Below are 26315 nucleotides of genomic sequence, written 5' to 3'. Positions count from 1 at the left end.
TTTAATTGTAACTTAGGTTAGGATTTATTTTACAGGTAATTTGTAATTATTTTAACTATTTTAGCTATTAAATAGTTCTTAACTATTTAATAGCTATTGTACCTGGTTAAAATAAATACAAAGTTGCCTGTAAAATAAATATTAATCCTAAAATAGCTATAATATAATTATAATTTATATTGTAGCTATATTAGGGTTTATTTTACAGGTAAGTATTTAGCTTTAAATAGGAATAATTTATTTAATAAGAGTTAATTTATTTCGTTAGATAAAAATTATATTTAATTTAGGGGGGTGTTAGGGTTAGGGTTAGACTTAGCTTTAGGGGTTAATACATTTATTAGAATAGCGGTGAGCTCCAGTCGGCAGATTAGGGGTTAATGCTTGAAGTTAGGTGTCGGTGATGTTAGGGAGGGCAGATTAGGGGTTAATACTATTTATTATAGGGTTATTGAGGCGGGAGTGAGGCGGATTAGGGGTTAATAACTTTATTATAATAGCGGCGCGGTCCGGTCGGCAGATTAGGGGTTAATAAGTGTAGGCAGGTGGAGGCGACGTTGAGGGGGCAGATTAGGGGTTCATAAATATAATATAGGGGTCGGCGGTATTAGGGGCAGCAGATTAAGGGTACATAGGGATAATGTAGCTGGCGGTGGTGTACGGAGCGGCAGATTAGGGGTTAAAAAATTTAATAGAGTGGCGGCGATGTGGGGGGACCTCGGTTTAGGGGTACATAGGTAGTTTATGGGTGTTAGTGTACTTTAGAGCACAGTAGTTAAGAGCTTTATAAACTTCAGCCAAGACTCTAAATACCGGCGTTAGAAAGATCCCATTGAAAAGATAGGATACGCAATTGACGTAAGGGGATCTGCGGTATGGAAAAGTTGCGGCTGGAAAGTGAGCGTTAGACCCTTTAATGACTGGCTCCAAATACCAGAGGGCGGTAAAAACCAGCGTTAGGAGCCTCTAACGCTGGTTTTGACGGCTACCGCCCAACTCTAAATCTAGGCCTAAGTTTCTTTATTATGTCACTTATGGGCAGTTTTATACATGTGTAACAGCACCATCTAATGGTCAGAGCATTGTTATCCACTGCTAGAGAATAATGATACTAGTCTCCTATACTGCATAGCTTTCTGCTTAAGGTTTGTTGGTGTGGACATTTAATTGATGTGCCTGAACTATAATTTTTTTTTCTATGCCCATGAAAGAGGAAAATAAAATATTTAAATTAAAAAAATCATCAAATATAGCAGCTTTAGTGAAATTTTTACAAATGTGTAAAATTTATCAGAATGCAACAAATAATGTTCTATTTGTGACAGCAATTAGCAAGCAGATTGATTTTATGTATTGCTGACCCCTATGAGAAAATCAAAAGAAATTTAGCTCTGTGTACTTCAGGGAAACTATGTAGCTTTAAGTGCCACTTTAAGGGACACTGAATCCAAATTTTTTCTTTCGTGATTCAGAGAGAGCATGCAATTTTAAGCAACTTTCTAATTTACTCCTATTATAACATTTTCTTTATTCTCTTGGTATCTTTATTTAAAATGCAGGAATGTAAGTTTAGATGCTGGCCCATTTTTAGTGAACAACCTGGGTTGTTCTTGCTGATTGGTGGATAAATTCATCCACCAATAAAAAAGTGCTATCCAGAGTCCTGAAACAAAAAAGGCTTAGATGCCTTCTTTTTCAAATAAAGATAGCAAGAGAATGAAGAAAAAATGACAATAGGAGTAAATTACAAAGTTGCTTAAAATTGCATGCTCTATCTGAATCACAGAAGAAAAAAATTGAGTTCAGTGTCCCTTTAAAGATCACATTTTCCATTTCACAAATCATATATGTTTGTTTATGGAAGTCCATCTACAGGCCTGTCATTGGGGATATGGTAATTGGTAACTGAGCTCCCAGGAACACCTAGGCTTGGACTCTGTTATTAGTGCTATTTATTATTAGATGCTATGCTATGTCCAACTTATACAGTCTGTGCTGTAGATGATTTGTGTCACTTAAAACTACATAGTTTCCCTGAAGTACACAGAGTTACATTTCTTTTGATTTGCTCCATATCGGTAATATCGGTAAGTTTCTGGAAGATACCGATTATTTCAGAAATTCCAAATATCAGCCCTAATAATCAGCCACTCCAATATATCAGTCTATCCCTATTTTTTAATATTTTTAAATATTTAATAATTTTAAAAAAACTAAGCGCACCTTAAGATAACTCATGTCAGGTTAGAGCACATGAAGAATTATTGTACTCCAGTCGTGTTAGTGCATTGAAGTCTATGGGGTAGATTTACCGCTGTAGCAGATCATGTCCACCGCACATCGATAAATGCCGACACCATACACTGTCTGCATTTATCATTGCACAAGCAAGGGGGTGTCAATCAAGCCGATCGTATCCGATCAGAGGTGGCGGACGAGTTAAGGAGCAGCGGTCTTATGACGGCTGCTTCTTAACTTACATTTCCGGTGAGCCAGAAAGTACGGGGGTAGATAGCAGCATCTGCTGCTAGGTAAATTTACCCCTATGTCTTCAGACATTCACATATGGATAAATGACTAATTCATTTGAGAGCAATAAAAAAAACTTCTTGCATCCATATATAGACCAGTGATTAACCCTTTCCCTTTCCAGACAACAGCAAATGAAGCCATTAATTACTGTCAAACTGGAAACTTACAATCAGCTAGATTACGAGTTTTGAACGCTATAGGGTTTTTAACGACTGCCACAAAAGCGGCGTTATTTCAACCCCCTATAGCACTGGTATTACGAGTTTAAAAAAAGCAGGCTTGTTCCGGCGATATGGTGGCATTGAGCTCCATACCGCACCGAAAACAAGCGCTGCTGTTACGTGGTCATGCACGATTTCCCCATAGACATTAATGAGCCAGTCAAAAAAAAGTCTAACACCTGTGATCGCGGAATGAAAAGCTCCGCCCCATTGATGTCTATGGGGAAAATACATTTAATGTAAAAACCTAACACCATAACATAAACCCCATGTCTAAACACCCCTAATCTGCTGCCCCTAACATTGCCGCCACCTACATACAGTTATTAACCCCTAATCTGCTGCCCCTAACATTGCCGCCCCCTACATAATACAATTAACCCCTAATCTGCTGCCCCTAACATCGCCGCCCCCTACATAATACTATTAACCCCTAAACCTCTGGCCTCCCACATCACTACCACTAAATAAATATATGAACACCTAAACCTAACCCTAACCCTAGCGTAACCCTAAGCCTAACACCCCCTAACTTTAACATCATTTAAATACAGCTAAATTAAAGTTACAATTATCAACTAAATAATAACTATTTTAAACTAAATACATACTTACCTGTGAAATAAAACCTAAGCTAGCTACAATATAACTAATAGTTATATTATAGCTAGCTTAGGTTTTATTTTTATTTTACAGGTAAGTTTGTATTTATTTTAACTAGGTAGACTAGTTAGTAAATATTTATTAACTATGTATTAACTACCTAGTTAAAATAAATACAAGCTTACCTGTGAAATAAAACCTAACCTGCCATACACTAAAACCTAACATTAAAAAAACCCACTCAAATTACTAAAATTAAAATTAATAAATTGCAAAAAATAAAAAATTACAAAAAATAAGAAGCAAATTACCAAACATAAAAATGACTTACACCTAATCTAATAGCCCTATCAAAATAAAAAAGCTCCGCCCAAAATAAAAAACCCTAGCCTACAATAAACTAACAATAGGCCTTAAAAGGGCCTTTTTGTGGGGCATTGCCCCAAAGATATCAGCTCTTTTACCTGTAAAAAAATACAACCCCCCCAACAGTAAAACCCACCACCCAACCAACCCTCCAAATAAAATAACTATCTAATATAACCTAAGCTAACCATTGCCCTGAAAAGGGCATTTGTATGTGCATTGCCCTTAAAAGGGCATTTAGCTCTTTTGCCATGCCCGGAAAAGGGCAATCAGCTCTTTTATGAAAAGCCCAAACCCTAAGGTAAAATAAAAACCCAACCAAAAAACCCTTAAAAAACCTAACACTAACCCCCAACGATCCACTTACAGTTATTGAAGTCCCGCTTGAAGGATCCATCCAGCCGGCAAAGTCCTCATCCAGGCGGCAAGAAGTCTTCATCCAGGCGGCCTCTTCGATCTTCATCCAGCCGGCGATGTCATCATCTAGGCGGCAAGAAGTCTTCATCCAGACGGCATCTTCTATCTCCATCCATCCGGCGTGGAGCGGGTCCATCCTGAAGGCATCCGGCGTGGAGCATCCTCTTCATACGTTCTCTGCCATACACTGGAACTTCAATGCAAGTGACGCCATCAAAGATGGCATCCCTTGCATTACTATTGACTGAAAGATTTCTATCAGCTAATAGGAATTAAAGCTGCTAAAATCCTATTGGCTGTTCCAATCAGCCAATAGGATTGAGCTCTCATCCTATTGGCTGTTCCAATCAGCCAATAGGATTGAACTCTCATTCTATTGGCTGATTGCAACAGCCACTAGGACGAGAGCATAATCCTATTGGCTGATTGGAACAGCCAATAGAAATTTAGCAGCTTTAATTCCTATTGGCTGATAGAAATCTTTCATCCATTAGGAATGCAAGGGACGCCATCTTTGATGGCATCACTTGCATTGAAGTTCCAGTGTACGGCAGAGACCGTATGAAGAGGATGCTCTGCTCTGGATGTCTTCAGGGTGGATCCGTTCCGCGCCGGATGGATGAAGATAGAAGATGCCGTCTGGATGAAGACTTCTTGCCGCCTGGATGAGGACTTCGCCGGCTGGATGGATCCTTCAAGCGGGACTTAAATAACTGTAAGTGGATCATCGGGGGTTAGTGTTAGGTTTTTTTTAAAGGTTTTTTGGGTGGGTTTTTATTTTAACTTAGGGGTTGTGCTTTTCATAAAAGAGCTGATTGTCCTTTTCAGGGCATGGCAAAAGAGCTAAATGTCTTTTTAAGGGCAATGCCCATACAAATGACCTTTTCAGGGCAATGGCTAGCTTTGGTTATTTTGGTTATTTTATTTGGGGGGGTTGGTTGGGTGGGTTTTACTGTTGAGGGGGTGTTTGTATTTTTTTTTTACATGTAAAAGAGTTTATATCTTTGGAGAAATGCCTCACAAAAGGCCCTTATAAGGGCTATTGGTAGTTTATTGTAGGCTAGGTTTTTTTATTTGTGGGTGGCTTTTTTATTTTGATAGGGCTATTAGATTAGGTGTAATTCATTTTAATTTTTGATAATTTGTTTCTTATTTTTCGTAAATTCGTTTTTTTTTATTTTTTGTAATTTCGTTATATATTTTTTTGTAATTAGTTACTTTGTAATTTTTAGAGTAGTGTTAGGATTTTTTTAATGTGTAGTTTAGGTTTTTTTAATGGGTAGTTAGTTTAATTGTAGTTTCATAATTATATTAGTTTAATTGTTAGTTTAAAATAAATTTTTGTAATTTGACAGGTAAGTTTTAATTTAATGTAAGATAGGGAATTTATAATTTTAATATAAAGTTAGGGGGTCGTTAGGTTTAGGGGTTAATAGTTCATTTAAGTATATTTCGTTGTGGGGAGCTTGTGTTTTAGGGGTTAATAGGTTTATTATAGCGGCTGTGTGGGCGGACGGCAGATTAGGGGTTAACAATATTTAAATAGTGTTTGCTATGCAGGAGGGCAGTGGTTTAGGGGCTAATAGGTTTATTATAGTGGTGACGATATAGGAATAGGGGTTAATACATTTTAATAGTGGCGGTGATGTCTGGAGCGGCAGATTAGGGGTTAATAAGTATATTATAGTGTTTGCAATGCGAGACGGTCTCGGTTTAGGGGTTAATAGGTCGTTTATGGGTGTTAGTGTACTTTATAACACTTTAGTTATGAATTTTATGTTACAGCTTTGTAGCATAAAACTCATAACTACTGACTTTCAGATGGCGGTACGAATTTTGTCGGTATAGGGTGTACCGCTCACTTTTTAGCCTCCCAGGCAAACTCGTAATAACAACGTTATGGGAATCCCACTGAAAAAGGACATTTTTAAAAGTGCGGTACTGACGTTGCGTGACTGGCTAAAAGGTGTGCGGTACACCTATACCGACAAGACTTGTAATAGCAGCATTAGAGAAAATGAAGCGTTATGGGCCATAACGCTGCTTTTTCACTCATAATGCCAAACTCGCAATCTAGGTGTATGTTTGTACACAGTGAATTGTAGTCAAAGTGAACATAATTAAAATGTTGGAGGGGCAATATAATGTAACAATAATGTAACAAGCAAAAAACAAACAAAAAACAAATTAAATCAATATGTCCCTATAGTTTAGATCAACTCCTTCAAGAAATCAGAACATTGATCCTAATAAATACTGCACAGTGATTGCTTGATAGGAGGTCATTTACATCTGTTTACAATTCACCACAGCCACAGACATATATATGTAAAAAACATGTCCCTTTAACAAGCCTTGCAAAGCAAACTCACATTAATGGTATCTCATTCTTTATTTATCTGTATGCATGATAGATTGCACAAGCAAGTTTTCTTGTAGGTGGTATCTTCTGAGAAAGAAATGTTCATTTCTAAGCCACTTAAATATTTAGATATTGCTTTCCTTTAACATATATTTATATATAAAAGTAGGATTGGTTGTTGAAAAATCACTACATAGTTTCTATATATTATAGGTCTGACTCAGAGGAAGAAAAAACAGAGGAAGAACTAGACAAACTAAAGGAAGCAGTTGAAGAGAAAAAGAAATTAATTGCTACAATAAGGAACAAACCTTGGAAGATGAAGCAGAAGCTGGAAGTTCTTAAGTAAGTAGATTTTGTATTGATATACCCTCATTTGTTTTTAAGTTTAGCTTGAGGGCACTGGTGGGTCTAGGGTCTCCATGATGCCCTCAGATGTTGTATTAAGATCAATATAGTTAGGTCCTATAAAATAAATGTGGTCAGTATTTTAGTGGTACAGCAAGTGTTTTATTTCTAGAATTGTATTGAATTAATAAGCAATAACTGCAGAACATAGCAACAACAAGTGAGAACTGAATTAAATGGTAATACAATACAAAGAAAGAGAAACATACAATAAGTAAATAAATATAAAAATAACAATTTACATACAGAATACAAAAGCTACCTGGGTTGATAATAGATAAGGTATATTTTGATGGAGTTCCAGAAAAGGATTCCTTAGTTTCAATAATGTACAACCCAAATTCTGAAAAAGCTGGGACAGTATGGAAAATGCAAAAAACAAACAAAAAGAGTCATTTGAAAATTCAATTCACCCTGTACTATATTGAAAACACATTATTAACACAATTTATTTGATGTTTTACTTTGTGAATTTAATGTATTTTTGATAATATACACACTTAAAAGAAAGTTGGGACAGAGGCAATTTAGGACTAATAGCGATGTAGTTGAAATAAGAAGGTGATGTGAAACAGGTGAGGCAATTGTGTAATCATAGTATATAAGGCCTAGCCCTTCAAGAACAAGGATGGGTCAAGGCTCGCAAATCTGCCAACAGAAGTGTCAGCGAATAATCCAACACTTTGAGAATAACATACCCAAAAGACAAATTAGTAGGATTTTGGACATTTGCACAATATAATTAAAAGTCAAATCTCGGTGTGTAAAGGGCAAGGCAGAAAACCACTTCAGAATGCGAGTGATCTCTGATCCCTCAGACTTCACTGTCTTAAAAACCATCATGAGTCTGTAATGGATATCCTGACATAGGCTCGGGAATACTTTGGTAAACCTTTGTCAGTAAACACCATTCGCTGCTGCATTCACAGATGCAAGTTAAAGCTTTACTATTCAAAGAAGAAGCCATTCATCAAGACTGTCCAGAAGGACCGTCGACTTCTCTGGGCTCAGTTTTATCTGAGATGGACAGTAGCACAGTGGAATCGTGTTTTGTGGTCCAATGAGTCAACATTTCAAATAGTTTTTGGAAAAAACATCAGTTATGTTCTCCGGGCCAAAAAGGAAAAAGACCATCCAAGCTGTTATCAGCTTCAGGTCCAAAATCCAGCGTCTGTTATGGTATGGGGTTGTGTCAGTGTCCATGGCATGGGTAACTTGCACATCTGTGAGGGCACTATTAATGCAGAAAGATATGTATACATTTTGGAGCAACATATGCAGTCATCCAGATGTCGTCTTTTCCAGGAAGGTCCCTGCATTTTCAAGCAGGACAATGCCAAGCCACATTCTGCCCGGATTACAAGCGCATGGTTGCATAAGCAGAGAGTGCAGATACTAGCATGGCCTGCCTGCAGTCCTGACCTGACTCCAACTGAGAATGTGTGGTGCATTATGAAGTGCAAAATAAGCAATGAAGGCCCGTACAGTTGCGCAGCTGAAGACATGCATAATGGTCATGGATGAATGGGAAAACATTCTGCTTGCTAAACTTAACCAGTGCCCAAACACTTAATAAGTGTTATTTAAAGAAAAGGTAATGTTACACAATGGTAAACAGTCGACTGTCCCAACTTTTTTGGAGTGTGTTGTAGTCATCAGATTTGAAATGAGTGTATATTTTCAAAAATACATTAAATTCACAAAGTAAAACATCAAATAATGTGTTAACAATGTGTTTTCAATATAGTACAGGGTGAATTGAATTTTCAAATAACTCTTTTGTTTGTTTTGTCAGACAACATTCCACTGACCTCAACAAGAGCATAAGGTGGGGAGTATAGTGCTATAATTTTGTCAACAAAAGGGGATATAAAGTCAAAGTCTAGTAGGGTGGCAGCCATAAAAGAGCATTCCACCCTGTTGAAAACTTTTTCTGCATTAATAGATACAAAAATAGTTTGGGCGCAGTTAAGCTTGAGATATGAATTAATCGAATAGTCCTTGTATTATTATCCCTTGTCTCCCTATCAGGGATAAATGCAGTCTGGTCAGGTTGGATTAGTGTTGATAAAAATGTATTAATTCAATTGGCTAATATTTTTACATCATTTTTTATTTTTTGTATTAAGGTTAATTTTTGGTGTGCATGGGAAATTAACCTAGTTTTGGTATGATCACTATATGAGCCTTTATCATTGTCTTTGGAAAGGGATGGTCATTTTGACAGAATTGAAAACAGAGGCTAATGGTGTTGCTTTAACATCTTTGAAATGAGAGAAGTCATGAGTTATGAAACCATCTGGTCCTGGGGATTTACAGTAGCTGCTTGGAAGGTTTAATGGCATTTAATACTTCAGATACTTAGACTGGCACCTCTAAGCTTTCCTATCTCCTTCATATAATTGGGGTGTATAGATTCAACTGAGGCAGCCTAAAAATTCAGGCTTGGAGGTAAGGGATGTTGGATCAGAAGGGCTAGAAGAGTATAATCTTGAGTAGTACTGTCTGACAATTTCAGCAATCACAGTACTAGTGACTCCTCACAGGCACTTGAGGAGTAAATGCAATATGATTTTTATTGTAGACATGACGTGTCTGCTCTAATAGGAACCTTTATCAAATGAAGCAATAGATATTAGCTCACTTTTGCTTAGCACTCCTACAGGTAAGTGCTTGTGGGAAAGCAAGAACAGGGTTTTGTAGCATGCCCCAAACTAATCTATGGGTAGAGGGAATTAGCGTCTGCGCTATTTAACCTCCAGATGTTTGAGCACCTGAGGCTTTCTCTTGAGCGATAACTTTTTTCTTTTAAGTGAAAGAATTAGAGCGCTATTGATTTAACTTGAGCGGTGTTGTTATTGTGCTCCACTTGTAATCTAGCCCTATGTGTTTGAAAGATTTTGCTAAAGCAATAACTAAAGTTTGCCCTGTCTTTTAAAAAAAAAAAAAAATAATTTCTATGCATTTTTTAAATAATTGTTAAATATTTTATATTAAAAACTAAGTTGATTTGCTTTAAAGAAACTGTAGTAAATTCATATTATCTATCTATCATCTTTCCATATTTCTATCTATTTATCCATCAATCTTTCCATTTCATTTTGCTTTTATTATATTCCTATTTTTCAAATTTTAGGGATGCTCAAGAGTTTGTGGAAGAATTTGAAGGAGCACTTGGAAAAGGAAAAGGGAAAAAGTTTTATGCATACAAAGTTATGATGCTTAAAGTAAGTGCATTTTATTTCTTAAAGGTTACATTCACATTGTAGTAATTTTGTTTTAGCCTAGTTCTATGGGGATGTCCTTTGGGTGACAAATATGTGGTAACAAGTGTAAAAAGTAGGTTTGACTTTAACCAAGAAGCTTAGCTTTAGAGTTTACCACTAAAAAAGGTTGTTGCAACAGTAGATTGGTAGAAACATTTAAAAAGGGGTTATATACTTTTTAAGCGTAAAGGTAGATGAAACCCAAAATTTTTCTTTCATGATTCAGATAGAGAATACAGTTTTAAACAACTTTCTAATTTACTTCTAGTTCTATTATCTAATCTGTTTCATTCTCTTGGTATCATTTGTTGAAGGAGCAGCAATGCACTACTAGTTTCTAACAGAACACATTGGTGAGCCAATCACATTCTATATATATATATGCAGCCACCAATCAACAGCTAGAACCTAGATTCTCTGCTGCTCATGAACTTGCCTAGATAAACCTTTCAGCAAATGATAACAAGAGAAGGAAGCAAATTAAATAATAGAAGTAAATTGGAAAGTTGTTTAAAATTGTATTCTCTGGAAGCGATAGAGTTCCGGAGGAGGAGTGTAGGTGGGTGGTCACATGGGACACCTGCTCTGTTTTTCCTTCAAGCTGTTGGCGAGACGCTCGCATCTAAACCCAAACCCTTAGACCCTGGGCGACTTGTGTAGCTCAATTCTCACCGCTACTAGAACTCCATATAGTGCCGTAACATTGCACTGAGCTGCGCGCTACAGCAGCTGAAAGTACTTATCTTTACTTAATACTTATACCCCACTCTGTGTATTAGCGGAGTTGCTCTTATTGAAAAAAAACCTCTTTACCCATATATCCCGTATAAATATTGCTTCTCCCCCTCCCACGGGTGCTGCATGAGGGGGGGCTCACCTCTTTTGTTATGCTGCTTTCTAATTCCGGGCTGGACTGAGGGAGGTATCCGCCTGATGTGAGGAGCCCTGTCGGGCTGGAATCTTCTCTGCAGCTAATCCCGGCAGGTCTGCTGGAGCTCTCAGTGAAGGCTGCTGGCTGTGGATCTGCATCTGGCTTTACCCTGGATGTTTGTCCGACTTTTCCTCTCTCTTATTGTGTTGCTTTGGAGCGGGGGCTTGTCTGTCTGCTCGTTCTCTTCTGGCTGTGCACGGATCTCCGGGTCTATAACAAACAGGAAAAAGGAGAAGAGTTAAAAATCTGAGAGGTACATCTTGTTCCGGTTCAGCTGCTCTCTCCCACTGGTGCTGCGCAAGGGGTGCAGACTGGCTCCGGTCTCCTGGCTGTTTTCCTGGGTTCCTGGCCGCTGTTCTTTTACTTGCTTTACACCGGACTTGACCTCTGACATCTGTGTGACGGTGTACAGCCTTGCCTGCTTGCTCTTCGCTCCCCCTCCCACCGGTGCTGTGCAGGGGGGGTCATTTTTGAATCCGGCTTTCCAGTCTTCACACGGCACATCTCAGGACATGATATGGTACTGTTGTCAATATTTATTTAGCAGACTTATTTGCTTTTCCTTCTCCTCCCTGTCCCTTTCTTCTTACTACTAAAATGTTGCTGATAATACCAGCCGGACTCCTCTTTTGCTGATAATACCAGCCTGACTCCTCTTTTGCTGATAATATCAGCCTGACTCCTCTTTTGCTGATAATACCAGCCTGACTCCTCTTTTGCTGATAATATCAGCCTGACTCCTCTTTTGCTGATAATACCAGCCGGACTCCTCTTTTGCTGATAATAACAGCCTGACTCCTCTTTTGCTGATAATACCAGCCGGACTCCTCTTTTGCTGATAATACCAGCCTGACTCCTCTTTAATCCAAATTCATACTTTATCAGCCTACTAGGCTGCCCCAATAAAAGGGCAGTACTTGAGAGAAAGGGTTAAGAGGTTAGGACAAGAGGAGGGGTAGGGGGCAAAGGGAATTAGGAGAAAATTGAAGAGCACAGTACTATGCCATAATCTGCTACTTATTGGATCCTCCTATTACTGCTCTTGGACTCTGCTCAAATTCCCTAGAACATCTATTTGTGGGTCTGTTGGGAACCTGCTCTGAAATAACGAATGCTTTTGTAACATTTTCTATGTCCTGTATAAATTCATAACATTCTCTAGACTGGTTTCATTGTTACAGAATTAAAGGAACATGAAACCCAAAAAAAATATTTCATGATTCAGATAGAGAATACAATTTCAAACAACTTTCTAATTTACTTCTATTATCTAATCTGTTTTATTCTCTTGGTATCATTTGTTGAAGGAGCAGCCGTGCACTACTGGTTTCTAACTGAACACATGGGCAAGCCAATGACAATCAGTTTATATATGCAGCCACTAATCAACAGCTAGAACCTAGGTTCTCTGCTGCACATGAACTTTCCTAGATAAACATTTCAGCAAAGGATAACAAGAGAAAAAAAGCAAATTAAATAATAGAAGTAAATTGGAAAGTTGTTTGAAATTGTATTCTCTATCTGAATCATGAAAGAAAATTTTTTGGTTTCACGTCCCTTTAAGTAGCTCTGATTCAGGCTGTAGACTCATTAACATTGTCGATAATTTACCTTAGCTAATTTATCATTGTCCCCTAGCTTAAACATATATTGCTCATATTTCACTATTTACTAAAGGGCCCTCTCTATGTAACTTATTTTTTTTTATATATCTGCATTTTGTATTCAGGTGCAATCTCATCTTGTTACTTGTTAAAGGGCCTCAAATGTTGTTAGATGCTGGGTATTGCAGATATATATTTTTACAATCAGCCTTGGTGTTTATATAATTGCTTTTTTCTTTCTTTCTTTTTTTCTCTTTTTTTTCTCCTTTCTTTATAGGGTCTCTAGGGGCCCCGAGTTTTCTAATTAAGCTAAATCTCGTTTGATTGTTAAATATACAATTAAAGGTGGGTTAGGGGCCTGATCCACAGCTCATTATTCTGGGGCTGACCCTGTGTTAACTCTGATGCAGTGCTGCTACCTCCACGGCGGTTGCATTCTATTTGTCCTACATTGGTTCTTTTTGCCTCCCCCCACGACTGTCTTTTTTTTTTTTTTACCGAATCCACCTCTTCGGGTTGGGTTTTTGGTTCTAAGATAATTCACGTTCAATTAGCATTCTTCCCCTTTTGCTTTTTTTCTTTTCACTTTTCTTCACTCTTTATCGCACTTGGATATTCAATCCCCTCTCCCCATCTTGAGGGAGGGTTCTGGGGGTTATCTCTCCCTCTTATCACTTCACTTTTTTTTTTTTTTGCACTCCCATCACCTTGCACTGTTTAAAGTACATGGACAAATTTTTGCACTCTCACTCTAAAACCTCACCCTCAGTCATGGCGGTTAGACAAAGGGACAAGCGGAACAAAAGTACGTTTGAGGCCTCCGTGGAGGTGCAGACACCCCTTTGCAACCCCATGATCCCATTGGAGCCCACTGATATCCAGTCCCTAGTCCTCAACATCTCTGAAGCGCTTTCACCTAAGTTCGATACTCTTTAAAAATGAGATCAAACAAGATATTGCACATTTATCCACAGAAATTAAACAATTTGCTGGTAGGCTTTCTGAAGCAGAGCAAAGAATATCTGATCTTGAAGATATTACTCTGGGTCAGAATGCTAAGCTTGAAGCTACAACTTCTGCTCTTCTTAAACTGCAGAACAAATTAGAAGACTTAGAGAATCGTGCATGAAGAAATAATCTTAGATTAATAGGGGTCCCTGAAGTGAAACAGTTTGAGGATCTAAATTACTCACAATTATACTTCCACAGCTCTTAAAGATCCCGGAGGTTCATTCTAAAATAATCATAGAAAGGGCACATAGGATAGGACCATCTGTTCCGACCAAAACTAATATGAGGCCTAGACCAATTATAGCCAAAGTCTTGAATTATCAAGATAAGGTCACTTTTTTACAATTTTTTCGTAAACATCAATCTATTTTTTTAGGGGATGCTAAAATTTCAGGATTATGCAGCAGAAACGGCCGCGAAAAAAAGGGAACTAGCCCCAATTTGTACAAAATTTATATGGCAGGGCCTGCGAGCAGGGATAGGCACAGACAAAGGCTGTGGGGGACATTTTCCAAATTACAGACCTTAGTGAAGGACACCAAGGTACATTTTAAATTAAAAACATTATTTTATAGTGCTTGGTGTTAATACAGATACCACTGATCCTATAACCAGCCCTCCTATGGCTATACCCATGTGCCAGTGTCACTACTGTGTCATTATATAGCGCTGGGTGTTATTATACTGATGCAGATACCATTGACCCTATAACCATCCCTTGTCTGGCTATACCCATGTGCCAGTGTCACCACTGTATCATTTTATAGTGCTGGGTGTTATTATACAGATGCAGATACCACTGATCCTATAAACAGCCCTCCTCTGGCTATACCCATGAGCCAGTGTCACTACTGTGTCATTATATAGTGCTGGGTGTTATTATATTGATGCAGATACCACTGACCCTATAACCATCCCTTGTCTGGCTATACGCATGTGCCAGTGTCACTACTGTGTCATTATATAGCGCTGGGTGTTATTATATTGATGCAGATACCACTGACCCTATAACCAACCCTTGTCTGGCTATACGCATGTGCCAGTGTCACTACTGTGTCATTATATAGTGCTGGGTGTTATTATACTGATGCAGATACCACTGACTCTATAACCAACCCTTGTCTGGCTATACGCATGTGCCAGTGTCACTACTGTGTCTTTGTATATATCTGGGTGTTATTATACAGATGCAGATACACATCCAGTATTTCACTCAGGCTTTAGTTATTCCATAACTTATCACCCAATATCGCTAGCAGTCTCTTGACAAACCACTAACTTTATTCACACTACATATTTTTTTTTATTCCTATTATTCAATCAAAACATATACTAAGGTTGTGGCGGACACTGCAAGGGCTAGTCACGGACACCAGTGTCCGTGTACGGACACCTTGCCTATCCCTGCCTGCGAGCAACTATATTGCATCCTGCTAGACTTAAATTGCTGTTAGATAATAACACATATTTCTTTGATACAGCTCTAGAGGCAGAAAGCTTCTATGGTAAGAACTATCCCTCAGAATAATTCGGGATATAGTTGGTAATAGAGGGTATAGTTGATTTTTTCGGTTTTTAGTTCTTACTTATGCTCGGGTCCCTTCAGCTTAGGGTAATAGAGGGTTTAGGTGGTACAGCCTCTCTATTTTTGTTTATGTCGTTTTTTTTCTTTTCCTTTTTTTTTTTTTTCTCCTCTCCCTTTCTATAAAATATAGCTACGGCAGTCAGAGTTAAATTTACCTCCTGGAACATAGGAGGCCTTACGTCTCCTATCAAAAGGAAAACAATAATATCTTACCTCAAGAAAATTAATACCTCTATTGCTTTCTTACAAGAAACTCACCTGAAAGCTGATGAGGTTCTTAAGCTCAAATCCTCCTGGGTTAAAGAAGTCCTTTTTTCCCCTAGTGTGAGGCGAAAAGGTGGGGTGGCTATTCTCTTGGGAAAAAGGATTAATTATGAGATCTTGCATGTTGATTCAGATCAAGAGGGGAGATATCTTTTGTTAAAAATTAAAATTGCCAATGTCCTATATACGTTATGTAACATATATGCTCCTAATGTTTTTAACTTATCTTTTTGGGAGACCTTACAGGCTAGGCTCATGGCTTGTGCAGAAGACTTTTTAATATTGGGAGGTGATTTTAACATGGCCCCACAGTATCCTTTGGATAGACTGAGACAGAATTCTGCTCTTAAGAAAACTAAAAGAGATAATTTAGAGTCAAAACTCTTTTCTAGGATTTTTAATAATCTCAGAGTTTGTGATTTATGGAGATTACAAAATCCTGATACACGTGATTTTACATGCCTTTCAAAAGCACATAAGTCACTCTCCAGGATAGACCTATTTCTATTGGACGAAAGGCTATGTAAATCAAAAGTTTTGGCTCAAATTTTACCCATTGGTATCTCTGACCATGCCCCTATTTGCCTTGATTTTCAGTCTAATGATCTGACACACACAAATAACCGGTTCTTTTTTCTTACATTCTTAGTCTCTGATCTCAAATTTAAAAACTGGCTTGAAGCTAATTTTCGGGAGTTTGATTTGTTTAATTGTGAATATATGACTCGTCCTGCGCTATTCTGGGAAACTGCAAAAGCGGTCTTAAGGGGGGAAATTTTAACATATAGTATTATGAGGACTAAGAAATTTAAGAGGAGGGAGAAAGAATTCTTGAGGGCAATTTCAAATGCCTATAATTATTATTTAATTGAAAAAACGACACAGAATTGGGCCAAGCACATCTCCGCGTTGGGGGAGAGAGACTCGTTCTTATTATATAAATCAGCACAAAAGGATATTAGATTTCAAACAAAATTGTACAGATATGGGAATAAGACAGGGAAACTCTTAGCAAAACTTGTTAATCAGGATAAAGGTTCCCAGCTGATAAACTCCCTATATGTAGAAGGTCATAATCTTAGATCATCGGAGGAACTTGTGCAAGCTTTCTTTAAAGTGAAGGTAAAGTTTAGACTTACTGAAGACATCAATGCATTTCTAAATATTACCATAATGTAATCGCTACATTTATTTCTACATTACAGCAATAGTTTTAAAACAATATACACCTTTAAATCCCTACCGTTTATGTGCTGACTCCTCCCAGCCCCTATTTCTCTGTTCTCTGTTTTGTGACGCATGGAGCGCATTCCCTATGCTGCCTTACACTGCGCATGCGCTAATCGCCAATTCAGATTTTATGTGCGCATGCATTAATCTGCAAAGCCGCTTAGGACTCCTATCTGTAAGGGATTACCATCTGCAAGTAAGAGGCAACGGGAGCGTGCGCTGTTTTCAATAAGAAGAAATTTTTAATAGCGCATGCGCAGATTATTAAAGGGGCAGATGACGTGGAGTGATGGTCGCCTAACGGCCAAAATTTCAATTGGATTAGATCAAAACGTGATCGAAATTTGTGGATGTCTTGAAATCGGAATATAAAGGTGATAACTTTATTTCTACAAAAATATATAACAAATGATGAATGAAACTTATATTGATTTTACACAAAGGATGCTATACTTGATTGAGATTAAGCAAACTTTACCATCACTTTAAGTATTATAGGGATTTATATTCCCCTGGAATCTCAAACATCCGGGAGCGCGAGGACTTCTGGCGTAAAATATCTTTCCCTTGATTAACACCCGCCTTACTTGAAGACTTGTACTCTCCCATAATTGAGTCAGAAGTGGCTAACCCAATTCAAAATCTGCCTCACAACAAAGCACCTGGCCCGGATGCACTTCCCAACAAATTTTATAAAATTATATCTCCAATCCTGACACCGCATCTAACTTCTTTATTTAATCATATATATAGAGAGGATAATGAGCCTTCAGGTAATTTTGTGGCTTTTTACACTACTCTGATATTAAAACAAGGGAAAGATCCAGTTATGAAAGAGTCTTATAGGCCCATTGCCCTTCTGAACGCAGACTATAAATTATTAACTTCCATTTTAGCTCAAAGGCTTCAATCTCTCCTCCCTTTTATCATTCATACAGATCAAACCGTTTTTTGAAGAATAGAAATTCTGCTGCCAAAATAAGGGAGCTTCTTCTTACTATAGATTATTTCAAGACAGGTGGGGGCCTAAATCAAACGGGGAGGGGGCCACCTCTGACCTGACAATCATATCCATAGATGCCGAAAAGGCCTTCGATTCGGTTTACTATGATCATCTTTTATTCTCTTTGGAGCAGTTTGGATTTAGAGGAAATGTTATCAAATTTGTTGAAAAATTATATCGAAAGGCCTCTACGAGGATGGTGGTTAATGGATTTTTATCCCATGACATAATCTTACACAGAAGAACCAGGCAGGGGTGTCCTCTCTCCATGCTTCTTTTTGACATTTCCATTGAACCGCTTGCTATACTAGTTAGGCAGCAACTTGAGGGAATTAAGATAGGTAAGAAGGAGATAAATATCGCACTTTACACAGATGATATTCTCATATACAGGGCCGATACTCATAAAAATATACCTAGGCTCCTCTCAATCATACAACAGTTTGGATCCTTTTCGGGGTACAAGGTCAATACTACAAAATCTGAGCTTCTCTGGATTAAGCAGACGGGGGATTCTTGTATAAATGTGCCCTTCACTGTAGTTCGAGACTCTTTTAGGTATTTAGGTATAATTATATCTTCTAACCCTGACACTTGGTACTCTCTTAATATCACTCCAACTATAAATGAAATCAAAGATACTCTTAAAAACTGGCACAATCTACCTCTCTCTATCTGGGCGCATAGCAGCATACAAGATGATTCTCCCACCCAAATTGCTTTATATTCTTCAAAATATCCCTTTGCTTTTAAAGAGGAAAGATATTATTTTTTTCAATTCTTTTTTGAGATCCTTCATATGGCAAAATAGGAGGGCGAGAATCTCACTTTCAAAACTCTCTTTTCCTATGAGATACGGTGGTCTGGCTCTCCCTGATCTTAGGGTTTATAATCAGGTTCATTTTAGCTTGTATAGTAACTGATTGGTCATTCTCCAGGGATTATGTTACGAATAATGATCTCGAAAAAACTATAATGAATCCCTTTTCTCCTTTATCACTTATCCATTGTGATGCTAGCCTTATCCCATCTGAAATAAAAAAAAACTGAGATCTATATATAATCCAATTTTAGCATGGAAAAGGATTTGTAATACGTTAGCCATAGAATACCGTGTTTCGAGACATATTCCATTTTTGGGAAACCTTCAGTTTCAAGCAGAATTACATTCAACACTTTTTCTAAAATAGAAATCTGTAGGCTGTTCTAATGTATACCAGATACTAGATTTGGAGAGAAGCTGTGTTAAATCATTTGACTTTCTCAGAACAGATTTTAATCTCCCACACAGAAACTTCTTTGCATACCTGCAGGCGAGACATTATGCGTTAAAACTTACAAATGGCTGGAATTGGTCTTTAGGGACTATTGAGAATTGGCTTGCCCTAGTTAAAAATGGACACATGTCAATCACTCCTTGCTATACCATCTTAGTTTCTGATAGGGGTACAGTTAATCTCGACAAGATCTGTATTAAGTGGGCTGCACTGTTAATGCAAGAACTGGATCCTAAATTACCTTACTTTTCAATCCAAGAAGTTACTCGAGTAACTCTTTCCTCCTCTTGGAGGAAGTCTCATTTGAAGCTACCTCATATGTCTTACTTTACTCCAGAAATGGGATTTAAATGTGGAAACATTAGCTTTAGTGTTTGCCCTAAATGCTCTTTCCCTTCAGCAAACCTTCTGCACATGATATGGACCTGCCCAAAAATTAGAAATCTTTGGTTCAATTTCAATTTTGGCTTAATAAAATATTGGATGCCCCCCCCTGACTCTGTCATCAATAAATATAGTTTTATATTAATCCTTAATCTGCTGCCCCCAACATCGCCGCCACCTACATTATACTTATTAACCCCTAATCTTCTGCTCCAGACATCGCCGCCACCTACCTACATTTATTAACCCCTAATCTGCCGCCCCAAATGTCGCCGCCACTATGTTAAATTTATTAACCCCTAAACCTAAGTTTAACCCTAACCCTAACACCCGCTAATTGAAATATAAGTTAAATAAATCTAAATAAAATTAATATCATTAACTACATTATTCCTATTTAAAACTAAATACTTACCTGTAAAATAAATCCTAAACTAGCTACAATATAACTAATAGTTACATTGTAGCTAGCTTAGGGTTTAATTTTATTTTACAGGCAAGTTTGTATTTATTTTAACTAGGTAGAATAGTTATTAAATAGTTACTAACTATTTAATAACTACCTAGCTAAAATAAATACAAATTTACCTGTAAAATAAAACCTAACCTAAGTTACACTAACACCTAACACTACACTACAATTAAATAAATTACCTACATTAAATACAATTAAATAAATTAAATTCAATTGGCTAAATTACAAAAAAAACAAACACTAAATTACAGAAAATAAAAAACAAATTACAGATCTTTAAACTAATTACACCTAATCTAATAGCCCTATCAAAATAAAAAAGCCCCAACAAAATAAAAAAAAACCCTAGCCTAAACTACCAATAGCCCTTAAAAGGGCCTTTTGTGGGGCATTGTCCCAAAGAAATCCGCTCTTTTTCCTGTAAAAAAAAAAATACAAACACCCCCCCAACAGTAAAACCCACCACCCACACAACCAACCCCCAAAATGAAATACTAACTAAAAAAACTTAAGCTCCCCATTGCCCTGAAAAGTGCATTTGGATGGACATTGCCCTTAAAAGGGCATTTAGCTTTATTGCAGGCCAAAAGCCCTAACCTAAAAAATAAACTCACCCAATACACCCTTAAAAAAATCCTAACACTAACCCCCAAAGATTCACTTACCGGGAGAAGTCTTCATCCAAACGGCTAGATGTCCTCAACGAAGCCGGCAGAAGTGGTCCTCCAGACGGGCAGAAGTGGTCCTCCAGACGGGCAGAAATCTTCATACAGACGGCATCTTCTATCTTCACCCCTCTAGTGAAATTGAATATTTAATATACCCTTTTAGAAACTCTGAGTTGGTTTTGCTGGGGTTGTGGTAAACTGGGCTTTTCCCTTCCCCCCCCTTTTTTTTTTTCCTTTTTCTATTCTTTATTTTTGTTTTTGCAGCATTTTTCCCTTTTTTTTTTTCTTTTCTTTCCTTTTTTCATACTTTATTCTAACATAAAATCCCAACAATGTGCAGTTAAAATGGGAAAGATATATGCTTTACCTTAATTGAATATGTAATTGGCCTATTTATACATGCTTTGTATTTCTTTATTGTGCCCTGTGTGGTGCTTAAATTTATTTTGGTACTTTGTACACATTGTTGGTTGTAAATAAAGATATAAAAAAAAATAAAAAATTGTATTCGCTATCTGAATCATGAAAGAAAAATGTTGGGTTTCATGTAGGGTGACCATATTGCCGCTTTAAAAAGGGACACATATGAAAAATACATATGTCAGGGTTCTTATACAAAACATTTCTTTAAACAGCCCTTAAAACAGCCCTGACATATGTATTTTTCATATGTGTCCCTTTTTAAAGCGGCAAAATGGTCACCCTAGTTTCATGTCCCTTTAAAGGGACATTAAACCCTTTGACATGGTAACATAAAATGATAAATCATATATATAATCATATATATATATATATATATATATATATATATATATATATATATATATATATTAGACATGTGCGATTCGGTTCGGTCCGAATCGAAATTCGGACGAATTTTGTTGAATTCGGATCGATTCGAATTCCGAATTGCGGTAGTGCCGAATCTACCGAATAAATCCGAATCGATTCAAATTTATTCGGTAGATTCGGATGGATTCGGATGGCTGTGTATTACACTAGTATTGTACAGTATACTAGTTTAATACACAGCACATCCAACTTAACACTGACCGAAATTCCGAAATTCCGAATCAATACGAAACGAACCGAATCGAATTTCCCACGAATCCGAAAGAATCCGAATGAATCCGAAACGAATTCATTCGATTTCTTCTGAATTCGAATCGATCCGAAACGAGATTTTTCGCGGCTGCACATGTCTAATATATATATATATATATATATAAATATATATATATATATATAAACTATTGTTTATTTTGTCCCCTTTTCCTGTAATTCCATTCTGAAATTGTGGGCTTTTCAATTCCTGTTAGAAATGGAAGTGCAGTCAAGAACATTGTTATACTCCACACAGCCATTGGCTACACACTCTAGGGACCTATTTATAACTGCCTCTAATTGGCCACGGCAGAGAAGGTAACCTAAGTTGCAACATGGCAGCTCCCATTGTTTTATAGACACTAAGGGGCCGATTTATTATCGGTCTGTCTGACATGATCCGCTGTCAGCATTTATAATTGAACAAGCAGTTCTTGTGAACTGCTTGTGCAATGCCGCCCCCTGCAGATTTGCGGACAATCGGCCGCTAGCAGGGGGTGTCAATCAGCTCGATTGTATAGGATCTTTCAAATTGATGTCTGCAGCCTCAGAGCAGGCGGACCAGTTATGGAGCAGCGAGCTTAAGATCGCTGCTTCATAACTGCTGTTTCCAGCGAGCCTGATGGCTCGAGCGGAAACAGGAGCATCAAGCTCCATTCGGAGCTTGATAATTCGGCCCCTAAAACTTTACACTTCTTTAAAAGCTAATGTAACTTTAAAAAATACATCTACATGCTATTCTCCGACTAATCTTTTCTTCGAATGCATGATTCTATCTAGCATTTATTTAGGGCTAGATTACAAGTGGAGCGCTAAATTATAGCGGCCCCGCAAACTGGCAAATTTGCCCATTTGCGGGCACGCAATAATTAATCAGCCAATACAAGTAGCTGGTTATTGCATTTAGCACTCTGTTTAATTTTATAAATGTGCCCCAAATGCCCCCAAAATAAAGTCTAGTGTATTTTATTAAAAAATGAAGATAGCAGCATCTTTATTTTTTAATAAAATAACTACACTAGGCAGTATTTTGGGGCTAAAGTTGGTGTAGTGGGGTGCCTTTACATTGTGGTCTATGGGAACTATGTGTTCCCAGTAAATATATATGTATATGCTGATATACATGTATATTTATGTATTAATATGTGTATATACACATATTAACACACACATATATATGTATATAAGCATATATATTCAGTAAATAAGCACTCACTGGTCTTCAGCTGTCTGTGTTAAATAAATATTTGTTATGACGTTTCGGGAAAAAACACAGTCCCTTCTTCTGACAAATAACAGTTGAAAATGACAAACTTTTAAAAGCATGAGAAAACCCTCCCCCTCATCACAGCTAATCCTGGCTGTCCGTGTGCAAAAGACACAATGATTGTGATAGGCTAACAGCGTGTTATAATAACTAAACAATTATATACATTACGTGTAATAAATTACAAAAGATTACAGTGTTGTATTGTAAATGTGCAATATGAGTGTATACACATATCCCAAGTCCTGCAGGGGATCCCGATCATACGGAGTTTATAAGTAAAAACGGAATGATCTTTAATTTTATCATTACTTAGTCAGTGACTCACAGCCAATCACCACCCCAGGGGGACATCACCCCCCCCGGTTACACCCAATCACCTAGACCTTTCGTTAGCACTCCTGGGACACTCCCCCTTGTCTTATTGGAGGATCAAAGACTCATCCCAATGATTGCGTGCACCCTCTATTCGCATCAACATGTACATGTGAAACACTAAGCTTAACCTCAAGATTACTTTCTCGCTTCATTAGTGTATATACCAACATCACAATCACAGACTCACCATGTCTGTCCCACATAGCTATATATAATATATAAAAAAGTGCGCTAAAAAGCAACAACATCAACCAGAATGGAAATTCTAAATAAATATTTATTAAGGACAATATAGTAGTATCCTCTATGCAGTACACCAATCATATTAGTCAGATTGCACTGGTATCATCCCAAGTGGGCATATACATCCAAATGTCAACATCATATCATGCTCACTCAAACCAGGAATACATTTGACAACTATGCCCTGTTGTTCAGAGAGCAAGATCAAGCTCAGTGTATGCGTATCAGTGGTTCCTATGAAAGACAAAATATATTTCATGTGGGTATCGAGGCCAACTCATCTACAAATATATATATAAAAATATACAAAAATATAAAAAATATATAGTCATGATAATAATATTATCCCCATCTTCCTATCCTCAAAAACAGTGATATCAGTGTTAAGTTCCACATAGTTCATACAGTTAGCGTTACACTCCCTATCCATATTACCAACCTTTATTGAGCAAACCTCCCTGACAAAACCCACAGTGCCAAACTTCCAGCTGCTTGCCATCCTGGCTAATGCGGATATCTCCCCACATTATAAATGGACCTTGTGTCATTACTGGCAACAATCTATCATACAAAGTTTAGTATACATCAAAAACCAAAACTCATCTATAACCATAATGTACTAGTATGTGTAAACGCTCTATGCCGAACCCCCCTCAACCCCTCACTCAGCACAAGTTGTATATATGTGACTCTAAAGAGTTCATTTCATACATTACACAACTCATCGACATTAAGCCTACGGATATTCTGGTAACGCTTGATGTCGCAAGCCTGTATACTGTCATACCGCACAACTTTGGAATAGCAGCAGTAGCGAAATGCTTGAGACACGCAGCATATATTGGTCCTCCCGAAGTTTTGATTACTCTTTTGGAATTCTGTCTATCTGAGAATTACTTCCGTTTTGATAGGACCTTTTACTTGCAAATATCTGGGACAGCGATGGGGTCCAATGTGGCCCCATCTCTGGCTAATCTCTTTATGGCCAATTACAAGACCCAGAAGATGAAGATCTTTGAGAAGCATGAGGTCAAATATCATTGCTGATACATTGATGACCTCTTTCTCTTATGGCAAGATGGGGAGGATACACTCAATGCTTGGATACATAAACTGAATGGTTTAGCTACACTACCAGCATAGAAACAGTGGACTATCTTGATGTGAGAATATTTAAAGACACAGATAGATTGAAAACAAAACATTTTCTGAAAGAAACTGATCGCAACTCGATCTTACATGCCAAAAGCTGCCACCAATCAACTCTAATCAAAAATATCCCAAAGGCACAGTTCCAAAGAGCTATACGGAACAGCACTGACGGAATGAAATGTCTAACACAGTTGGATGAAATGACACAAAGATTTTCTGAGAGGGGCTATAATAAGAGAACACTTATCGAGATGCGTACCTTGGCCTCCAATCCTCCATTAAGTAAACAGAAAATTAAATTTCTCCAAAACAGATGACCTTTGTGACATTCCCCAGATAAATATGTATTAACAAGAGCTTTAAAGGATGAGTGGAAATTGTTGGAGGCTGACCGGTCACTACCATTCACAAGGTGCAATGTCCCAAGAATTGGATACAGGAGGGGCGACGTCCGAGGGACTCATTAATGAAAACAGACATAGTGGATACACAACAGGAAATATGGCTAAACAGAAAGAAGGGGTGCTACAGGTGTATAAGTTGTGTTACGTGCAACGGTATGATTACAGGTACACACTTCCAACATCCTGAACGAAGAAAGAAGTATAAAATCAAGTTCTTCCTAACCTGTACTACACAGTATATAATTTATCTACTAAACTGTCCCTGTGGGAAGTACTATACAGGGAAAACAGTAGACGACGCAAGAAAGAGGATGGCAAACCATCAGTCAAGTAAGAGAACAGCCATCCAAAAAGGAAAATCAGATCAACCGGTGCCCCGTCACTTTATGGAGGCAGGACATACAGTGAAGGACTTAAGGTTTAGAATTATAGACCATGTCCCCAAACTCAGAAGAGGTGGCAACAGGGCACCCTGGCTGTTATTGTTGGATGGTGAGAGTGCATACACCAAATTACTAATATTATATAAGCATATACATATATATATTTAAATTTGCTGTCATCCCTGTGCTACTTACCCCCTGCGCTGCCCTTAGGTTCTGATGCCGTCCCTGATGGCATCAGAACGAGGCTCCCATAGGAGCCTATTGAAGCATGATCTTGTGAGCGCAATGCTTCCAAGCAATGTGAATGCAAGGTCGTGTTTGCATTTCTGACAACTTGTAATACCAGTTCTTATTAGTGTGTGCTGGTATTACACAGTGAAGCACAAATATTGCTTTCATGAAAGTGATATTATAAGTGTATTTAATTACATGAATCTAAACATTAAAGGGATACTGAACTCAAATGTTTTCTTCCGTGATTCAGAAAGAACATTCGATTTTAAGCATCTTTCTAATTTACTCCTATTATAAATTTGTCTTCATTCTCTTTGTATCTTTATTTGAAAAAGCAGGAATGTAAGCTTACGAGCTGGCCCATTTTTGGTCCAGCACCACCAATCAGCAAGCGCTATCCAGGGTGCTTAACAAAAAATGGGCCGGCTCATAAGCTTACATTCCTGCTTTTTCAAATAAAGATACCAAACGAACAAAGAACAATTGATAATAAGAGCCAATTAGAAAGTTGCTTAAAATTGCATGCACTCTCTGAATCAT

The 26315-nt window shown here is 37.7% G+C and overlaps 1 protein-coding gene across 1 annotated transcript in view; it reads left to right on the top strand.

Annotated features, from left to right (window-relative positions):
• Window positions 1-26315, top strand: part of LOC128647194 (transmembrane channel-like protein 1) — a 152513-nt gene that overhangs the window by 12839 nt on the left and 113359 nt on the right. Inside the window, exons 2-3 of the mRNA XM_053699976.1 lie at window positions 6715-6846; window positions 10046-10136. Coding sequence (XP_053555951.1) covers window positions 6715-6846; window positions 10046-10136 — 223 coding nt within the window. The remainder of the gene's footprint in view (window positions 1-6714; window positions 6847-10045; window positions 10137-26315) is intronic.

Source organism: Bombina bombina, chromosome 2 (genome assembly GCF_027579735.1).
Source record: "Bombina bombina isolate aBomBom1 chromosome 2, aBomBom1.pri, whole genome shotgun sequence".
NCBI classification, from domain to species: Eukaryota; Metazoa; Chordata; class Amphibia; order Anura; family Bombinatoridae; genus Bombina; species Bombina bombina.
This window is presented reverse-complemented; position numbering and strand designations above follow the sequence as displayed.